Below are 20316 nucleotides of genomic sequence, written 5' to 3'. Positions count from 1 at the left end.
GGGATAGATTTGTAGGGGAAAAAAGTGACGATATGGAGATGCATCTGGTGCCGAAATAAATTGTTGGGTTCAGCAGACAGAGACAGATTAATCCATCCAGGTCATGGTAATCCGCAAAGGTTGAATCCAGGCTACTGGATTCTTCTTCTTGTTTTTTTTTTTACCCATGTGTTGAGTTTTTACCCCTTGTTTTTTGCAAAACATTCAAATATGACTCAGGCAGCTACGCCGTTCTCAAATCCTGGCAAAGGGGAACAGTTGCTTCCGCGGCAAGACCCTTTCTGACACAGGTGTCAAACCCCGGCCCTCGAGGACCCCTATTCTGCATGTTTTAGATGTTTCCCTCAGGCAGGATCCTGCAGAGCTGAACTGACGAGCTGATCATTTGAATCAGGCGTGTTGCAGGAGTGAAACATCTGAAACAGGGTTTACCATCTCCATTCCTCTATCCAGCCTGTTTGCCACGTTTCCCCCCTGCAACACACCTGAATCGAATGATCAGCGCATCAGCAAGCTCTGCAGAAGCCTGATGGCCATCCTGATTATTTTGACTCAGGGGTGCTGGAGTGGGGAGACGTCGGAAAACAGGCTGGATAGGGGCTCTGGAGGACCGGACTCGGAGACCCCTGTTTTGGATGTCTCCCTCCTCCGACACACCTGATTCAAATGATCCGTTTGCGAGCAAGCGCTGCAGTAGCATGGTGATGTTTACGACGGTTTGAATCAGGTGTGTTGAAGGAAACACCTCGAACGTGCGCGTGGCTTATGGCAAAAGTTGCTTTTTCATGGAAAATGTTGGTAATTATTTATTTTACCACAGCTGATAACCTGTTAATCCGTTTCATGGTAGTTTTTGCCCCTTGTTGTGCCAGAATCCTAACCCATTGTTACTCGTCAAACCCGTGAATAACCAACCCAGCATTGGCTCAACCCCCTTTTGGACGCAACTTGGGTTACTTTTAGTCCAGTAGTTTTTCAGGAATTTAACGGAAAAATATCACAACAAATGACACTCGAGGACCACAATATTAGGTACGCCTGCAGGATGTAATGTAGCCAAAGTTAACGGCTGTTTCGAATGGCGGGAAAAATCCCTCACTGTGTTGCATTTTCAAGGTCGTGGCAAGTTTTACTCACGCGCGTCGGAAAGTCAGCACCTTCCTCAACTGCCATCTTCTCTCACTGTTTACACTCTTGTCGCTGTGAAACCTGAACACCCCCCCCCCTTCCCAACCCCCCCTCGGTGAGAGCGTGGCGGCCGGCCCACCAGCCCGTCACCGTTCAGACACTCGTCCCAACCTCGTGGGCATCCAGCCAACTCCGGCGGGCCACGAGTGCCGCCGTCCGATACGAAAATAATACAAAGGAAGAGCGCTGACAACAAAAGGTGCTTTTAGCATCCGTGGCGCGGTTGAGCGAGGGAAGAGAGAGAGAGAGAGAGCGGAGGAGGTAACAGATGAGGAAGATGCTGAGAGGGGCTCACTGGTGAGTAAACAAGACATTAAATCAGAATCCAATATGAAAAATGAGAAACCTTTTCCCCAATCAGGTTAAACCTCGCAGCCGCTACCTTTCAAGCGTGGAGGGAAGCCCCCCCCCCCCCCTTCCCTTCCCCCGTGACTTACCATGACAGCGAAGGATTCTCCCTCCTTTTCCGCCTCCTTCCCTTTCTTCCTCACCTTCATTGAGTCTGCAGCAGGAGGAGGAGGAAGAGGAGGAAGAGGATGATGGGTCTTTTTTGTGGTCGGCGAGCGTGCTGAAAATGGACGCCGGTGCAAATCCTTAAGCCAAAATGACTACGCCGGGATGTGTCACCCCACCCACCGGCAAGCATCCCTCCCACCCGCGATTTTTATTATCCCACCCACTATCCGTCCCTCGTCCCCTCCCACTCTCGCCGCCTCCCTCAGCATGCGACTCTTTGTCATCCCGCTGAGCAGCGCTTTTTCTTCCCAACAAAGACCGCGCGTGTGCACGTCCAGCACGCCAGCGCGACCTGCACTCAGCGTGCGTGTGTGTGTGTTGTTTTTTTTTTTTTTGGGGATTGGTGATGTCATTTCATAGAGGAAAAATGACAATAACAGCAGACGCTGTCATGCGAGGGGCCGACCCTCCCCCTTCCGTCAATGGGGACACTTTAACAGAGGATTAGGAGGGCTCGCTCTCTGGTATTCGGGACACCCCCCCCCCCCCCCCTACTGTCCGCCCACCTCACAACCAGCAGAGATCAGGATGATCTGATCACCTCGAACCAGAGGTGGCAAATTCTGTTTTCTAGGGAATATTTTCACAATCCATCGAAGGCTGTGGCCGCATATTATTCCGATACTTTAAACGTATTCATAATATTGCGCCCATTCTTTGGCATCGATCCACTTCCACATAATTCATCCGATTCTTGTCATTCCAATTTGAACATATTCCAAATATGAATTCATGCTATTCTAGGTTCCATTTTTTTGTGTTGCAAATATTCCCGATTTCTATTCATTCCTAATGGCAGATTCAGCATTTCACATTTATATCATTTCAAACATTCAACTGTTTCAATTCACTTTAAGGATGATTATTAGTCCATTCCTTGATTCTTCACGCGCACCCCACCCCTTTTTTGTTTTTTTTCCTGCAATCATTTATTCATTTATTCACCGATTTAAACCGTTCTAACTTTCAACTGTTCAGCTCTTTCCAGGCCATTCAATATCATTCCAAATCATTCCATAGTTTTCATTCAGCCTTCACACCCAATTTCTACCCCCCCAAAAATTCTAGTTCTATTGATTACACGGATCAACAGAAAATAGTATCGTAAATGTATTTTTTTATGCTAATTTAAAAAAAAATCTGTTTTGTTTCTAGTACATCTGGTTTTGGGAGATTTAAGAATTAGGTTCAGCAACGGATGGAATTTCTTACCTGAAATGTCATAGATAAAAAAAATTGCAATATTGTGCAAGCTTTTGTGGGTCAAACTTAAAAACAAAACATGAAAATCCCTGAAAAATCTAGTATGCTAGAAAATATGAAGAACGACAGAAATCTGAAAATAATTTACTGAGAGTTGAAGAATTGTGAACTAACTGCTCTGCTAAACAGTTGTATCTAAAATATTTGAGAGAAAAAAAAAAACTCTATTTAAGTATGCGACCTCCCGTACGGGCTTGTCATAACCTCACACAGGAAGTGTGGAAAATGCAGGTTGAAAAAAGGTGGAGCTGATCACTATCTGCTTGCAAGGAAAACAGTGGCATGATTAGCGGAACGCGTAGCGTAGCTAACGTACACGATATGTTTGAAAAAATGGGCTATTTTACCCGCGGGTGGTCGGCAAAGGGATTTTAACCGAGGGAGGCCACCCGCGGTCGGAAAACGGGTTCAATTGCCAATTTGTGACAATATCCCTTAAAAGCCAACCAGGAAGCTTCTGAAAATGTATCAAAAAGCAAAATGCAACACGGCTCAACGCTTATTGGCCTTTCTGCGAGCACATGCTGCATAATGTGTTCATCCCATCACCCGAGCGCTGACGTGAGGGTCGGCGCTCGGGTGAGACGCGGGAGGAGCCGGCCGGCGAGCTGACCGAGGGAGCGACAGATGCTCCCGACTCCCGAGGAGGCGTCTTGGCCGCCTGATTGGTGGATCGCACGCACCCCCCGCCCCCTTCTTTCAGTAAGCAGCCTTGCTTGATTTAAAAAGAAAAAATGGTTGCTATGGCGATGAGGGAGGCTACAGCAGAAGAAGATGCGCTGCTGCTTATACTTTTTATTTTTGCAAATGATGTTGTCGTAGGAATTTTAATTGGATTGATTGTGGTGGTTCGTAAAACTGAAGCATTTGAGAAATTCGTCTCATTCTTTTTGCTGTCAATATTGTGATGGTGATTTCATATATGATTATGTTTTCAAGATTCTCTTCTCGTGTGTTTGAAATGATACAAGAACGCATTCTTTTGCGAAATTTCAAAGGTTTTCTTATACCCAACAAGAGTCTTGTTTTCTTTTGCTGTTCTATATTTATTGCTCATGAGTTTATTTTTTAAGCTTTATAAATAATTGTCCGAGCACCGATACCTTATTTTAAAGGGACACTTGACTCATTTCGAAGATAATATTTTGTCTATAATTAATGTAATGACCTCATTACTTTTCATGTACAAATAATACCTTTAAAAAACACATTTTGCTGGCGACTGAAGATGACATCACACGTGCTCAGGAAACGGCTAACAGCCAATCATGGCTCAGATTGCTACTGTCACATGACCAAACCCAGAAAACAGGTAAATAAAAAAAAAATAAAATAAAATAAAAAATATATATAGATAGATAGATATATATATATTTTTTGTATAATTTCCCAAAATAATGTATGTGTACATCATTTATGCGCACATATTTTTCAGCAAGTGGATAATAAAACGTGATCCACGTGCCGAGAATTCCACAGCCGCAATCCGATCAGATATATTTCTGGGAATTTGCCTTTTGCTGCAGGACTCTTCCCATCTTGTCTCAACCTGCCCGCAAATCCAAAGGCTCGGTCCGCTCGCGCTAATCCGCTCGCTCGCTCGCGCTACACAAAAGAAAAGCTCGGCCATCTCGGAGGAGCAGTAAAGCATCTCGGCGCGGTCGTTCTGAATATGCGTGAGTGTGAAGACTGAACACGCGCGCGCACGCACGCACGCACGCACACGCACGCTCACGCACGCTCACACGCCATGGAGAAGATTTACTGCTCGTGCTGCACAGCGCTCGCTCAAGGGCATGGCTTCCCTCCCGTCACCTGGGACTTGAAACCATCGGGGGAAGGACTAGAGGAAGAGGAGGAGAGGAAGTGAGTGAGGAAGATGCCAGAGGGAAGGAGAAGATAGACATTCTGGGATGGACGCTTTCTCTTTTAACACAATCTGGGCCACTGTTTTTTTTTCTCTCCCAATGATTATACATATAGCAAACATTTTCAATGTAAACTAAAAAAATAAAAGCTATTGTAAACACATTACGGACATTCACACTGAATGAATATACTGCCAACCTGACTCGCTCACTAGGCCACGCCCCTTAAAGGCCAACATCCACCATACCACAGTAACCAGAGTCATCATACTTGATAAAAAAAATAAAATAAAAAATACTTGATAAAAGTCAAGGTTGCACTTGTGCTCCTCAAGCCTGTCAATCATAAGACTCGCGTGAACTGAACCCAAAACATCTGCTCGGATTCCTTCCGGCACAAAAAGTCAGCCGGAAAGGCAAAAAGCCCCTTGATCAATACTCATCCTGCTAAAAAAAGAAAAGAAAATAAAAAGAGTCACCTGTGCGGACGAGGAGGATTTGGAAGAGAAATAAATGGAGAGATAAGACATTGATGAGTTTGGAGAAAGATGAGGTCGATCTGGCATCAAGTCAAAGTGACGACGGCGCCAACCTTGCGGCCTCGGAGGCCATTCAACAGTCAAACACTGGACTCTGCTGGTCACTGCGCACATCACACGCCGCTTGGGGGACAAAAGTCCATGGTCGGCAATCTGCACTTTTTCCCACTAATTGCTTCTTACCGTCGTAGTGACTGAACATTCATGTTGACAATCAAGTAGAGAGCCCAAAATGATCGACACGAGACAAATCTTTGCCAGAGGTGGAAATGAGTTTATACCCGGGATGGCTATGCTGGCGCTTCACAAGCTGATGTAAATATGTGCAAAATACATGCTCTGAATATACTTCATTTTTGATAATACTGCACATTTCTCGTAACCCAACAAGAGAGCAAACAAGGAAGCAGTTTGTTTTTTTGTCCAGTGCAAAGGACTCTCTCGCTTAAAAATGACCATTTAGGACGGCACAAAACTGTTGAACAAGAAACCAACATTAAGGATGAAATTCTATTTTGTAATACCCCCCCCCCCCACAAAAAAGCAATTAATTCCAAATTTTAAGATTATTGAGGTACTATTGCTTATCTGACATATAATTGCAAATCCACAAAAAAAATAAAAATGAGGCAAGCACAGCTAAGCCATGTCTGCCATCTAGTGGTAAATGGTGATATTACAACTTATGACTAAAGTGGACCTCTGCATACTCTCCATTTGGCACCTGCGGATTGGCAGTTTAAAAAAAAAAACCCACTGAGACATGACCGGAGACGTCTGGAGTCCCCGTAAAAGCAGACATTCCTCCTCCGCATCCAGACTGCAAATGACGCTTGCGCAAAAAGCCACCAGCGGCAAATCGAACCACTCCACCGAGTGCCATCCCAAAGTCCTTAAAATGAAGACCGTCCTTTTTTGCCCGTAATTTTATTAGTGTTCAGACGGAAGGAGATAAAAACCACTCAATGATCTTCTAATGTCGTCATTTGCAATGTAACCATGTTTGGTGGATGCACGGAAAGGGGAACCGTACGACATCCATGTACTGTAGGTATTTATAGCTGTGTGTGTGCGTGTGCGTGAGTGCACGTGTGTGCACGTGTGTGTGTGATGCCTCTACAGACAGGGAGCTTCCTCTCCAGGCACAAAGAAGAAGAAAAGCCAAGTGCGCAGATGTCTTCACTTCATATTGCATGAAAAGGACAAATCTGCTACGTGAATGCAGCCTTTGAGAACCCCTGAAATAGATTCGACTAAAAAAAGACGAGCTACATTTGAACTTTACCAGAGTAGAATGATGATTGTATTTCTCTTGATTTCGAAGTTAACGCGACAAAGTGCAATTTCTGCAGAAATTGCGCGGCAATGCTGAAAAGCTGAACGCTAAGATTTGAATGCATGCGCTTGTGAAAAAAAATAATAATAATACGAATTTTTAATTGTAGTTAAATGACAAACCTGAACTGCAACCTGCCTAAAGTAGGTTTTTAATAATTCCAGAGAAATTATAATCCATTTCCTGAGATGATCGAATGTACTAAAATGTGGTCCCAGGTTCTCCATGGCGGCAGGCAGTTGCTCTAACTTGTTCGACTTTATTTTGAAAAGTGTCACCTGATGCCGAAAGCTAACAAGCATTTCATCGTTTCGGTGAAATGTAATCCATTTCCTGATATGATAGTCCGTTGGTATACATTGCATGTATCACTTAGCGTAACGGCCATGGATATATTTGCAATGTGCAGTTGGAGGTGGGATTCGAACCTGCAACCTCCTGATTACTGGACAATGCGCTTTATTAGCAATTGCGCCACCGAGCAGAATCAGTCACCTGGCAATCACCATCAGTTGTATGAATGGGGGGAAAGTTGATATTTAGCGTTAAATAAAATGTGGAATCATATAAATTTGAACGGTGTAAGTTGGAAGTATTATGAGAGAAAAGTGTGGAGAACAAAAATCACAATCACATTTGTGGGAATGCTTAAAATGCTTCAAAAAGAATCTTGGGTTTGATGATCGCGTACATTCTTGTTTGGAAGAAATGATCGGGCCAAAAAAAAACGGCACCGATGCTAAAATGTTGGAAACCGACCAATCAAAAGCATCCATCGCCAAACCCTTCCCGACATCGCCGCGACGTCTCGTCAAATCATCTCGAAGCGCAAAAATAGGCTTGGGACTGAGCTGAGAGGAGGAGCGCGGCGACCGCTTTGGATCTTTGGCAGTTTACGGAGCACCAGCCTGGTGCCATCTGTCCCCCCCTCGGACCTCCCACCGTACACACGCACACGCGCACGGTCACCAGTGCACAAAGCAAACATACGCGCGGCCGTAAACGTGTTACATTTAGGGAACGTGTTTGCCATCCATCTTTTTTTTTTTTTTCTAATTTTTTTTTCTAAATTAATAAATTAAATAAATTAATTAATTTTTGCCATCCATCTGACACCAGACCAAGAAGGAAGGCATTGATGAAAAATGAAGGCGTCGGGCGCACTTTGTTATCAATTACAGTAATATTTTTGGAAAACACAACAACGGGTTCTGAACGGGTCTAGAATTGTTGTGTCCAGTGAGTTTAAACACGATGATGTTTTTCGTTTTAGCTAATAGCTTGTGGCAGGCTGACGTGATGTTTGTGCACCACCGACAGTTTATACTGTGGGCGCCAGCACTTTTACTTTTAAGCGTGTTTGTCCGTGTGACACAAAAAAAAAATAATCTGTGAGTGACATTATTGTAAGTCCACCCTGTGTGAGGACGCGTTAGCTGACCTCTTCTGACCCCACATGTCCAATCATCCGTCGACGCGGGTAGCGTTAGCAGAAACCGCTCGTCAAGGCTCACACACACACACAAAAACAAAAAATATACGCTAACGTAATTGACACGTTGTCAGGTTTGTGTGTTCGCTCAAAATTCCCTTCAAGGCACCAGAGGCTCTCATGAAAGTAAAAAAAAACAAAAAACGAAAAAAAACTGACGACGACAGTCCACTCGGTTTACGCGCACATGCTTGTTTTCAAGTCATTGTTCCTCTTAAACTGTTTATAGCGTGAGAACAGAACAATAAAACGGTGAAACGTAGACAATAGATAGAAGAACAAAAGGATACACAGCTAGCGATAGCTAGACAGAATGATAGCCTGAACAGTAGAAATGAACAAAACAATAGACCAAATAAACAAAAGTTATGACTGAATGACAGACCGATAAAGTTTGGACAATCAAAGAATGAAAACGACAATAAAGCTAGCATGCTACAACAATAAAACAAAAGGGCAGAACAAATGGTAAAAACGAACAAAGTGAACGATAGCGTAACGTTACAACAGAATGAATTAAAACAAACAATAGGACGAACGGCGGACGAAACAGTCGACGACAGACAGAACGTTAGCTCGAACAATAGAAAAAATAAAATCCAAGCGGCTCTTCATTCATTCTGTGTGTGTGAGTTTTTTCCCCTAGTGGCTGATTTAAGCTTTCGCTGTCTGGAGGCAAGGTCCCACCAAAAGTTAAAAGTCCGCCATTAGTGTCAACGCAGCTGACACACATCAGCTGACAAGCACTCCCCCCCGTCAGCAACACAACACACTTACACAAACACTTAAGCAAAACACACACGCCATGACAACCACGTTGTCAGCAGCGACGCCACCAGCAACTTGTCAAACTCAAATTGTTTTTGTCTCGGTGTATCACATTCAAACGTCATGCTGACCGCTCACGAAACTGAAGGCTCAACTTGAACGCAGCTCTCAATCTATGCTGGGCATTTAGCTACAAATATATTCATTCTTTAAACAGGGGAGCTAAAGTCCAAGCTAGCACTTGCTAGGGAAGTTAGCATTTCTTTCCGCAGCCCTTTTGTCCATCCGGAATGTGAAACTTGTTGAGACCAGCCGTAAGCATAGATGACAACAGATAGCTGAAAAAATCGACGTAAGAACAGAAACTCAGCATTTGTACCCTGGAACCTCACACCGCTTGCCTTCAATGAAATAAAAGGCGAGCGAGCTCCGAGCTAACGCGGGCTAGCCCACCCCTGAATTGATGTTTTAGCCTTGAGGGGTAAACATTAACAACGTGTACAAGCAGAGCACATAGCATAGCATCGCGCCATTAAACAAATAGTTTAAAAGTTAAAGAATACCTTTGGTCATAGTGGACTTATTTAGGCGACAATCACTTTCATGCTAGCATCAATTTGACATATAGAAGGAAAAGAGTATTTGGAATGTGTAATGTGATGTTTTCGCGGCCATTTTTGGGGGGATTTTAGACATCGCAAAAAATCGTCTTATGTTCCTCCAAAAACAGGCCAGGTACATAACATGGCAATAATAGCGACAAAACAGGATATTTGCATTTTCAGCAAAGGCTAATTAGCAACAATTGCGAATTTGCGTGCTCACGTTTTATGCTCACTGCGTTTTTAGGGATGATCAAATCCTTCAGTATGTTATCACGACGGATGATCACATATCGAAGGATTTTATCATCCCTGAGAAAATGTTTGGCAAAGCGGTTTCTGAATAATTCAAGCATCTTGTAAACAGACCGCATGGAATTTATTCAGCGCACCCGCAAAAAAAATATAACCAACCGATGTGTGTAAAGGTCTATTTTTATCCCTCGTGATCACATATCTTGTGCAAAATAAAGAATACCAATCCCAGCTTGGAGCCACAATCAACCTTTTTCCCCCAACAGATGCCATTATGCTGCATTAGTTGCCGCTGCACAATGCCCGTGCGCGCTTTTAGGAACGCCACAAATATTGTCATCTGCTGTACCGGGCCAGCAGATGACAAATCGGATTATTTCACCGAGCTTTGGACTTCTTGCACATAAAACGCTAAAACCACGCGGTGAAGGAGAATATAAAATCAAATCAAAAATAAATATACATATATAGAGAAACAAAAGGATATATTTTCATAAATTAGCATCTTTAAGGTGGAATGGAAAGCACAAATGCACCCAATATGTCATGTGTTACAGGTGAGACTATTAGCAGGGCATTGTAGAAGAGCTACGGCGCTTCACACTGTAATAATAATATTTGTTTTGATATAAATAATAATAATTAAAAAAAAAAAAAGATCACGTGGAGTTTAAATGAGGTTCTTTCCATTCAGGTTGGGGCTTGTTCAGGGAGCGTCCATCTTTGGAATTTCATTAGAGAGTAAGTTGCAGGATGATGAATTTTTTTCTTCCTCTCAACATGAATCTGGATGTCTTTTTGTGAAGTGAAGTGAAAATTCTGAATTTATTCTCAGAATTCTGACTTTAAAGTTATAAAGTCAGAATTCTGAAGAATAAAGTCAGAAAATTGTTGTCTGACTTTATTGTCAGAATTCTGACTTTTAAGTAAAAAATTCTCAATTTATTCTCAGAATTCTGACTTTAAAGTTATAAAGTCAGAATTCTGAAGAATAAAGTCAGAAAATTGTTGTCTGACTTTATTGTCAGAATTCTGACTTTGAAGTGAAAATTCTCAATTTATTCTCAGAATTCTGACTTGAATGTATTCTCACTTTAAAGTCAGAATTCTGCCTTTATTGTTTATTGGCCCTAATCCTCTTACGTACTACGGAAGCAGCGAAATACTAAATGTACAAATTCAAAATAGTTCTAGTGTGGCTGCCTACATTCTTCTTCTTATCTGCGCATGTGACATCAGAGTGGCAGGTGGTTAAGTGCGGGACCGGGAGACGACCTCATGGTGGCGGGTGACCAAAAAGGGGAAAAAAAAAATTGCAATTATCAAGCCCAGCCACGAGAGTCCCGGGGGGGGCAGGCAGACCCAGCGCGCATGGAAAACCAGCTTTATCTCGGAGTGTCACCTGCCGTTTATGCGTGTGCAAACACGCCACGCTCGCATCCTGCAAAACTGCAGAAAATATCATTATTGCAATATTGTTTCAAAATTCACTGGCTCAAGACATTTAATATAATAAAATAAACAATTACAAAGATTTTTAATCTATATGCGGTTCACTTTTTGTACTGAACTCGTCAGATAAATGAACTTTTCCGTCATATTCTAATTTATTGAGCTGCACCTGTACATTATATAACACACGAGTAAAAAAAGAGCGATTGAGGTTCATGTGAGCGTCGGTACCCGAATGGTGTCTCTTGCACGCCTCATCGAGTTTGCACTGCCTGACATCCTCCGTTAACCCCCCCCCCCCCACCCCCTCTCCACATCCTGAATGACATCATTACGAAGTACAACTGTCCTCATTAGCATGTGCTAATAATGTCAAGGTGAACTTCGTGGAAACTCAAGGAAATCTGCATAGCAACAAGGAAGGAGGAACGCGATCTATGTACATTTTTCCCCCGTACTCATACAATGACAAAAAGTAACACAATGTGACTTTAAATAAATCTTTTCTGTTTTACAATGACCTAGAAGTAATTTTCATTCACATGTTTATTATAAATACAACTCTACTACTGTATCAAAACTTTAATTAAAAAATAAATAAATAAAATAATACATAATGTAAAAAAATATAATTCAAAAATTAACTACAACAAATAAATATAAATGCAAATAAAAACAACAATATATGTACTGTATATATATATATATATATATATATATATATATATATGTGGAAATAAATACAAAAATAAATATATAAATAGAATTAAATATCAATCAATAAATCAAAACGCTCTGCTCTCACATTTATGTATTTCATGCTGCAGACGCTCTGTCAGGTCGAAATGTTATTCAAATGAGGGGGCGGTCCTGTGCGTGTCTTGTCTAAATAAAAGTTTTTTTTCCCATTTATATATTTTTTTGTATTTAATTTTTTTTTTATTATCTTCGTTTTCATTTTCCCTTTTATCCATGTATTTCTTTTTAATTGACTCATTTTTGGTCCCCCATAGTAACGTGTCCAGTCCGGCGGTTCCGAATCAATGCAGTACAACGTCAGAGCCGAGCACGAGGACGGAGCGCTCACGTGGAGCCGAGGAGGACACGCAAGAAAAGACACCTCTCACCTTCAAGTGACCTTTAGGCTTAACATCTCTCTCTCTCTCTCTCTCTCTCTCTCTCTCTATTTGTGCTTATCTACACTCTTCTTCTACGTCCTTTTCCTTGCGACTGTTCAATGCACTCGTGCCGCCGCAACTGGAAGACACACGTCAACATTTAATGTTGAGTAGTGCGGGAAACCGCTGGAAAACGTCAAGCGTGGCAGACCGCAACGACAGACAAAGCGGGCAGAGCGAACAAATGTCTCACGTGCTGGTTTGCATTACTCGCGGAGAGAAGAAGAAAAAAAAACCATAGGCCCACCATCCCCCCTCAGCCAACATGACATTCTGATTAATATTACATTTGTGGAATTCGAGTTAGGAAGCAAAATCCAACCGATGCTAGCCATCTCATGGGGGCGGCCATTTTGCCACTTGCCATCGACTAAAGATGACATCACTGTTGCGCTGGCCTCGGGCAACGACCAATCACAACTCACCTCTTTTCTGTAGTCGAGCTGTGATTGGTTGATTTGTTTGGCGGCCATTTTGCCACTTGCTCTCGACTGAAGATGACATCAAAGTTGCTCATCAGGCAACGACCGATCGCAGCTCACTGCTTTTCTGAAGCTGAGCTGCGATTGGTTGTCATTTTTACTCGACAGCAAATGGCAAAATGGCCGCCTTCTGATATTGATTTCACAGCTCAGCTTCAGAAAAATAGTGAGCTGCGATTGGTTGTCATTTTTACTTCGACAGCAAATGGCAAAATGGCCGCCTTCTGATATTGCTTTTAAACATGATTGTTGGCGGCCATTTTGCCACTTGCTGTCGACTGAAGATGACATCAAAGTTGCTCATCAGGCAACGACCGATCGCAGCTCACCTGTTTTCTGAAGCGGCGCTGATGATTGGTTGTTACTCGAGACCTGAGCAAATGTGATGTCATTTTCAGTCGACAGCAGGTAGCAAAATGGCCGCCTTCGAATATTGATAAAAACGGCTGGATTTTGCTGCTTAACTCATATTCCACTAACGCAATATTAACCAGAATAGCGTATTTAGACTAGTGGAGCTGCATAGAACATATTGTCAATCATTTTTGGGGGGCTTGACTTCCCTTTCAACTGTTAATCCCGCAATGGCACAACCAACCTAAATATTTTCTTCTTTAACTGCCACAAACGCAACATGGCGTCCGCATTACCAGCTTGAAAACGTCCTACTTGCGTCCGTCCAGCCGGCGGCGATTGCGGACGGCAACGTTCGGCGACACGGCGAGGAGTTCCCGCCGCCGACGCAATTAGCCGCGGCACGCATGAGCACCAAAGTCATTAACCTCCATCTTTTATGCGCACGCTTGTGAAAAGGAAGAAGAGGAGGAGGAGGAGACGGGACGGGACGCGAGACGCGTGAATACAAGCGACAACGCAACAAGCGACAAATGGATTCAATGGACTCGTTCTCCGCCCGCCGCCTTGCCGGAAGTCTGACGTCTGTTTATTTTTCCCTCCCCCCGGGGGCCGAGAAGAGTCTTCTTGTTGCCGGCGGGATCGAGGGCTGACTTCCAATTTAAACACCGCCGTTCTCACACTGGGGGTCAGTCCAAGGTCGAGCAGACGCGCAAACGTCGGACGAATATCCCGGGAAGGCGTTGAGGGTGAAAATATTTACTTTATTTTTTTAAACTGCTACAGCCAAACTGTGGCAGGGTTTTTACTTCCTGGACCTGGATTTGATATTGAATACATTTTCAGATGATTTTCCATACCCGAGTGCAAACACGCACGCACACGCAGCACCCTGGCTCAATATTTGGTTCTCTCCATTAGTGGCCCAACGGAGTGAGTGGCGCCTGATAAAAGCAGCAGGACTCGTCCCAAACACCTCGCGCCAGCTCGTTTAGAAATCCATCGCTGCATTTTGACGGCAGATATCAATTCCATCCGCTTAATCAAACATACATTAACCACACTGTGGGATGGCCACACTGGACATTTACGCGCGGCGAGCCGAGGAAGACTTACTCATCGCATTAGTCACGGCAGCTGCAGTGTGATATAAGGGAGCTTCTCTTCTTCTGCCGCGAGCAGGCCTGGACGACGCGTCGAGCTTCGCATTCTGCCTGTCGACGGCGTCAATATGTGCACACGACACTTTTTTGTGTTTTATTACTCCCCGATGGTGCCCTTGTTGTGACATCATCCCTCATTTCTTTAACGACGCGTGTTTCTCTCTGACTTTGGCGTCCCTCATTAAGGACACAGAAAGAGTTGGAAGGCCACCAAGCAGGAAGAGGAAAGGCACGCGCAAAAAAAAGAAAGAAGAAGAAGACAAATTCACTCACTCACTCGAATGACTGATGACTGCAGCGTAGCAGCATCAGAACATTCGGAGCTAATAATAAAGCAAAGTCAAGGTGAGCTGATGGACTAAGTGGTTTCAAGTAGGACCCGACTCACGTGGAATATTTTTTTTTTAGGCTAATTCCGATATTTGGCAGAATTTAATTCATTAATGAACTCATTTGCTCCCAAAAACGTATAAATACGTTCTATTTTAAATATTGCCATGGTCCCAAAAACATATAAATTTTCTACGTGTTTTTTTATTCTAGCTAGCGCATACAGAAGGCTTTGATGCAGCCTCTGAACTGAAGAGAACGCTTGAAGCAATGGCATTTATTACAAAAACGCCCAGCAGGTGGAAGCAGAGTATAAGAGATCAACCAGGGCCATTTGGAAAAAAAAGTGTTTTCAACAGATTTGTGATGAATGATGAAACTTTTCTAATGCTAGTTGCTGCAAAACGGAAACAGATAGATCTTTGTCTTATGCTGCAATGTGTTAAAGTGAAAATCAAATTGGCAAAAATAAGCACATAAAAAAGTCAGTTATTTTTAAATATCAAATATTGACTGCTCAAATCGTCCGACAGATTAACCAGTTGCGCCCTAATTTAAAGGACAAGGAGTGATCAATTAGAAAGGTCAAGTATCAGTCGTTTGATTTACAAATGAAAGTTATAATATGATGTACATGCACACGAAACAAAGGAAATGTTCATTGATCAAATTGCACATTTCCAGAAAGTTTCCAGTAAATTTCATTTGAAATTTAAACTGGGAGAATTTGTAAAAACAATGACGCTTTTGAGATATGAGTTTTATTCGTTATTGTTTTTGTTCTCAACAACACTCGTTCCTCAAATCATCTTTTCCCGTTGAAATGAATGAAAATCATTTGTGTTCAATGCGTTGCTTAAAGGGTTTTCGCACTGCAAAATAGCTGCTATTTAGCATTAGCATTAAGCTAGTGGACTGAAAGGCGAAGCATTGCTTCTTTTTTTTATTTTTATATTCACAATATTTAATTTCTATTTCTCTTTCGTTTGACCTTCTGGTGCTCTGCTGGGATACGCGGCCCCGGTGAGTGTACACTTGACAAATGGACAGCTCGTCACAACGTCAGCATCAACATAACGAGCTGTACCCAATTGAAGCCACTATTGAGCTAACAATCGTCTTAACACGATATGCGGTGCGGGTGTACCTAATGTTGTGGCCAGTGACAATGATGAGCCCCCTGATGACTTGTTCCCTTGTTGTTTATGCTGAGGTCAAATAACGTCGCCGGCAGCATAATTTAAAACCGAGGCGCCCGCCCGCCCGCCCGCCCCCCCCCCACCAGGCACAGGAGAATGTCATCGTTACCCAACATGAGGCCGATCTAGTAGGCATGTGTTACACACTAGGAGCCTCCTGGACCCTCGTAGCAGCACTGGTAGTTTTGTCTCACAAGTAGTGGTGCAACGTTGACCCGTGGTGGGTTTGGATCAGGCCCCCACGGTTCCGATCGCCGACAATCCGCGGATTGGTTAGTGGGGGGGAAAAACAACAACAGCAAAGTGCGCGTTCACAGTGGACACCATTCCGACATGTCAAGGAAGCTGAAACATACTCAACGTAACACACCGCTTACGGTCAGGCTGACTTCAAAATAAAGTTTGTTTACGTTGATGGCTTAGTAGACATTTACTTTGAAAGTAGCCCACGTCGTGGCATGATGGCTAGCTTGATTTTGATTGACATTAAAAGTTGCGACCAACATCAACACAACGCTATCCCTATCGCTAATTTAGGACGCTAAGAAACCGCTAATTAATAACGCCGTCATATTTTGATACGGCAGAAGTCTCCTTCGAGCATGCAGCTAGCCGTTAGCATTAGCAACGGGTGCCTGTCACTAGTGATGGCAAAATGAAGCTTCATGAAGCACTTGCGATACTTTTTGACTCCTCAAGATGGCACTCATGATTCAAAGATGCAATGCAAATGTAATCCATTTTCATTGCACTTAGGCCTTTATCTTTAAACCAAGAGCACCATCTAGAGGAGTCAAAAAGTATCGCAAATGCTTCATGAAGCTTCATTTTGCCATCACTACCTGTCACTACGCACAGAATGCGTTGCGACGTAAATAACAATGGCGGCGTACGTCCAAATAAAATTTCTACAAAATGTGTTAAACTGGAAATGATTTTTGAAAAATGAAGCTCATAGTTATGTTAGTAACAACCAAATAATTAATATAGAGCAAACTTGTCATGACAGACGTTTTATAAAATAAATGAAGACACTAAATCCTAAATGGCTATATTAGACATTCTGAATTGTTTTTTTTGTTTTTTTTAAAAGGGAAAGCATTTTACTAAATAAATGAAGACAACGTACTATTTATCTTTTTTTTTTTTTTGCTGATCGAAAAAGCGATCCGATCCGTGGCTCAAATCCAACCCGAACCGTGACTTTTGTGACCCGTTGCACCGCTACTCACTCGTAACATTGAGTTGCCACGTGGCAAAATTGTTGCAGTACTGTGCAGAATAGATTCGTCATAAAGTCTGACATGACGGAGGAGGAAGGATGAAGAGCGTACGAGTACATCAGCAGTAAGCTAGCGATGCGCGATGTCGAATAAATGCTGGAAGTGGACACGTAAGCGAGGAGGCCCACGTGCGTCCCCCCCATCGCATGAAAAGCGCGGCCATCAATAAATTAGCCGTGCATGCATTATACATGCCTGTCTGTGCATCACAAGCGCAAATACACAGAAAGAACCTGCAAAAAACAAATCCACTGCGCACTCTCGCTCACAACATCAAGTACAGCAGGAGAGGATTTTCCGCTATTATTATCCCATTCAGCTACATCTGTGCTGATCTTCTTTTTTTTTTTTTTTTCCCAGTGTAGCAAGAGTGCAACAATGCTTTCAAATGACAATTGTTAAAATCGCTCCAATGATGAATTTCTATTTCAACTTGTGATAAATGTACTTTGCGTGCTATGACCTCCTGCGTGGACTCGAGCAAATCTGTTTTCTTGTTCTGCCATGTCAAGGACACGCTTCGAGTCGCTTGGATTGGCGGCGAATCAAGGCGGCTGTGTGCACACCCACAACGGCATAACATGTAACGTTTCAAACTTCGCCAAACTGCGCATGTCTGTGAAAATACCTAAACAAAGTCTTGCCTGCCCCTGCGTGGATTTAGACGGCACCTCGCGCCAGATTTGCACTGGTCTCAAAAATACAGCGTTGAGATTTGATTCCTTCCACGCATGAAACTTACCAAAAATAACAAATTGCACATCAAGTAGACTTTACAGATCGGCAGATATTTTTCATTAAAGTGCAAAATTGGTGATGTCATGTCATAATTTGCCGATCGATCAATCACAGCATATACGCTCAGATTTTTCTTCTTTTTTTTTCGCTAATATTTTACAATAATTTAGATTTTTCTTTTGGAGGGGGTCCTTTGTTTTCGGCTGATCAGCATTTTGGGGAGAATTTTTCGATGAATTGCTATTTTTAACCCAATGCCGTAATGGCTGTCAACTATACCCAAATTTGTGGGCCGGCCCCAATCACCCACAAATAGCGGATGTCGACTGTACAGTAAATAAACACGTTGTTTAAACAGATCAATTGAATAATCTTCTGATTGGATCTCTCTTTTTGTGCGTGTTTAATTCTCTGATCGATAATCGGCTCCAAAATCCTGAGCGTGTAAAGCCCAACAAACTATTTACATACCACACAGAAAAAAATAAGTTGAAAAGAATTCTCATGCTTGAAGAATTTGTCTTCAACCGTCCTAGAAACATAACAAACAACCACGACCAACAGTGTAGTGTTGATTTCAGCCATTTTTTTATTTAGTTTTAGTCCGATTTCAATCACACTTGTTAGTTTTTTATCAGAGTTAGTCAACCTCATCCCATTTATATTTAGTCGACTATAAATTGAGCATTTTAGTCTTTATTTTAGCTCAAGACAAAACTTTTTTTTTTTATTCATCTAATTTTAGTCAACAGAAACTGTCAACATTTTAGTTTAGTTTTATTATTTATATTTATTTATATTTATTTATTATTCAGTCTCAATTATTGGGGTTTTTAGTCTAGTCCAGTTTTCTTCCGGTGAAAAATGTGTGTTGACGAAAATATTTGCATTTAGTTTTCGCTCACAAAATGAACACGACAACAGTGGGAGACAAAAGCAAAGCCTGTCGGTTCGCTAGTTAGCGCCCCGAGTTTCTCAGGTGGAAAAAGGAGGCATGAGGAAGGAGGATTATGCAACGTTTTCCTCTGCCAGTCAGCAATGAGAAAAACTGGCCTGCGACCCATTTTGGGGAAGTTTGGGAAAGCCTATTTGAATTCTTAATGATCACATCGGAAGAGTAAGAGAGAAGTGAAGAGCGTGCCACCACACACACACACACACACACACACTTGAGGTCAGCAATACACTGAATTGACACCATGTGATTAGCCGAGATGTGTTTGGATGGAAACGTGTGCGCTGAGGTGACCTCCAAGCGCGCCTGACATCAAGACTCCAACAGACACGTTTGCGAGCGCCAAAGTCACGCTCCAGCGATGCCGGCGGAGGGGGAGGCATCGGCAGCCGCCGCCGCCCGCCACCTCCCGCCTTTACCTTTCTCTTCTGCTCCCGGGACGTGGCTCTCCTGCTCTTCCTCCGCTTCTCCTTCTCGTCCTCCAACGCATTCACATCCACTTCCCCCCGATTCTTCTTCAGCTGGGAGGCGGCGTGCGCCATGACGGCCGACGGCGCTGGCAACACGCGCGCCTCACCTGAGATCCCGGAGAAGTTAGGCGACGGTGGCCGCGGCGGACAAAGCCGGGATCCCAGAGGGAAAAATCGGGGTAGAAAAGGAAAGGGGGGGAAAGGGAAGAAAAATGCCCTCCTTTGAAAAGGACAATGGAGAAGCGTAGGTTGTCTCTTTTGGCGGTTTTTGCCGCCAGTATCCTGTTTGTCCTTCTGAAGGTCCGCTGCCTCTCTTCTTCTCTACTTCAAAGTGATGGAGAGGAGCCTTCTCCTCTTCCTCTTCCTCCTCCTCCTCGGGTGGCAGCGTGAGTGGAGAGGTGAGGACGAAGCCGGTTGGAGGAAAGAGAGGCACGAGCAATCGCCAGCACAGAGGTGGATGGAATGAGGGAGGGAGGGGGGGGGGGGGGGGGAGAGAGAATGGAGGGCGGGTGCGAGGGGAGTGGTTACCATGGCAACCACCTTCGGTTTCACTCCATCGTCCTAAATGGTCCAACGCTGCTCCACCGTACACACGTGTCTCCATGAAGTAAGCGTGCGCGCGTGCGTGCGTGCGTGAGAGAGAGAGAATGAATGAAATGAAGGCCCAGGAGAAAACAGCAGTTGACACACACACACACACACATGGACACGCTTTCATGCGCCGTGGGGACCACATTTATGAATCTCAGCATTCTGACTTTAAATCTACTTTGTGACGTAGAGCTATGAATTGTGGCGGGAAGTCAGAAAGTCAGAACTCTGAGATTTAAGTCAGAATTCTCACTTTAAATCTCAGAATTCTGACGTTTTGACTTTTGACAGTTC

At 43.4% G+C, this 20316-nt stretch overlaps 1 protein-coding gene across 2 annotated transcripts in view; it reads right to left on the bottom strand.

Annotated features, from left to right (window-relative positions):
- The window catches only part of LOC147163474 (ankyrin-3-like), an 89774-nt gene extending 69925 nt beyond the window's left edge, over positions 1-19849 (bottom strand). Inside the window, exon 1 of one of the 2 annotated variants that reach the window (XM_086092920.1) lies at positions 19381-19849. In XM_086092920.1, the coding sequence (XP_085949046.1) occupies positions 19381-19503 (123 nt within the window). In that variant the 5' untranslated portion in view covers positions 19504-19849. The remainder of the gene's footprint in view (positions 1-19380) is intronic. The other variant, XM_086092918.1, reaches the window with a different exon arrangement.
- Positions 19850-20316: the final 467 nt, after the last annotated feature.

Source organism: Leptonotus elevatus, chromosome 13 (assembly GCF_054856555.1).
Source record: "Leptonotus elevatus isolate MCC_2025b chromosome 13, RoL_Lele_1.0, whole genome shotgun sequence".
In the NCBI taxonomy this organism is placed as follows: domain Eukaryota; kingdom Metazoa; phylum Chordata; class Actinopteri; order Syngnathiformes; family Syngnathidae; genus Leptonotus; species Leptonotus elevatus.
This window is presented reverse-complemented; position numbering and strand designations above follow the sequence as displayed.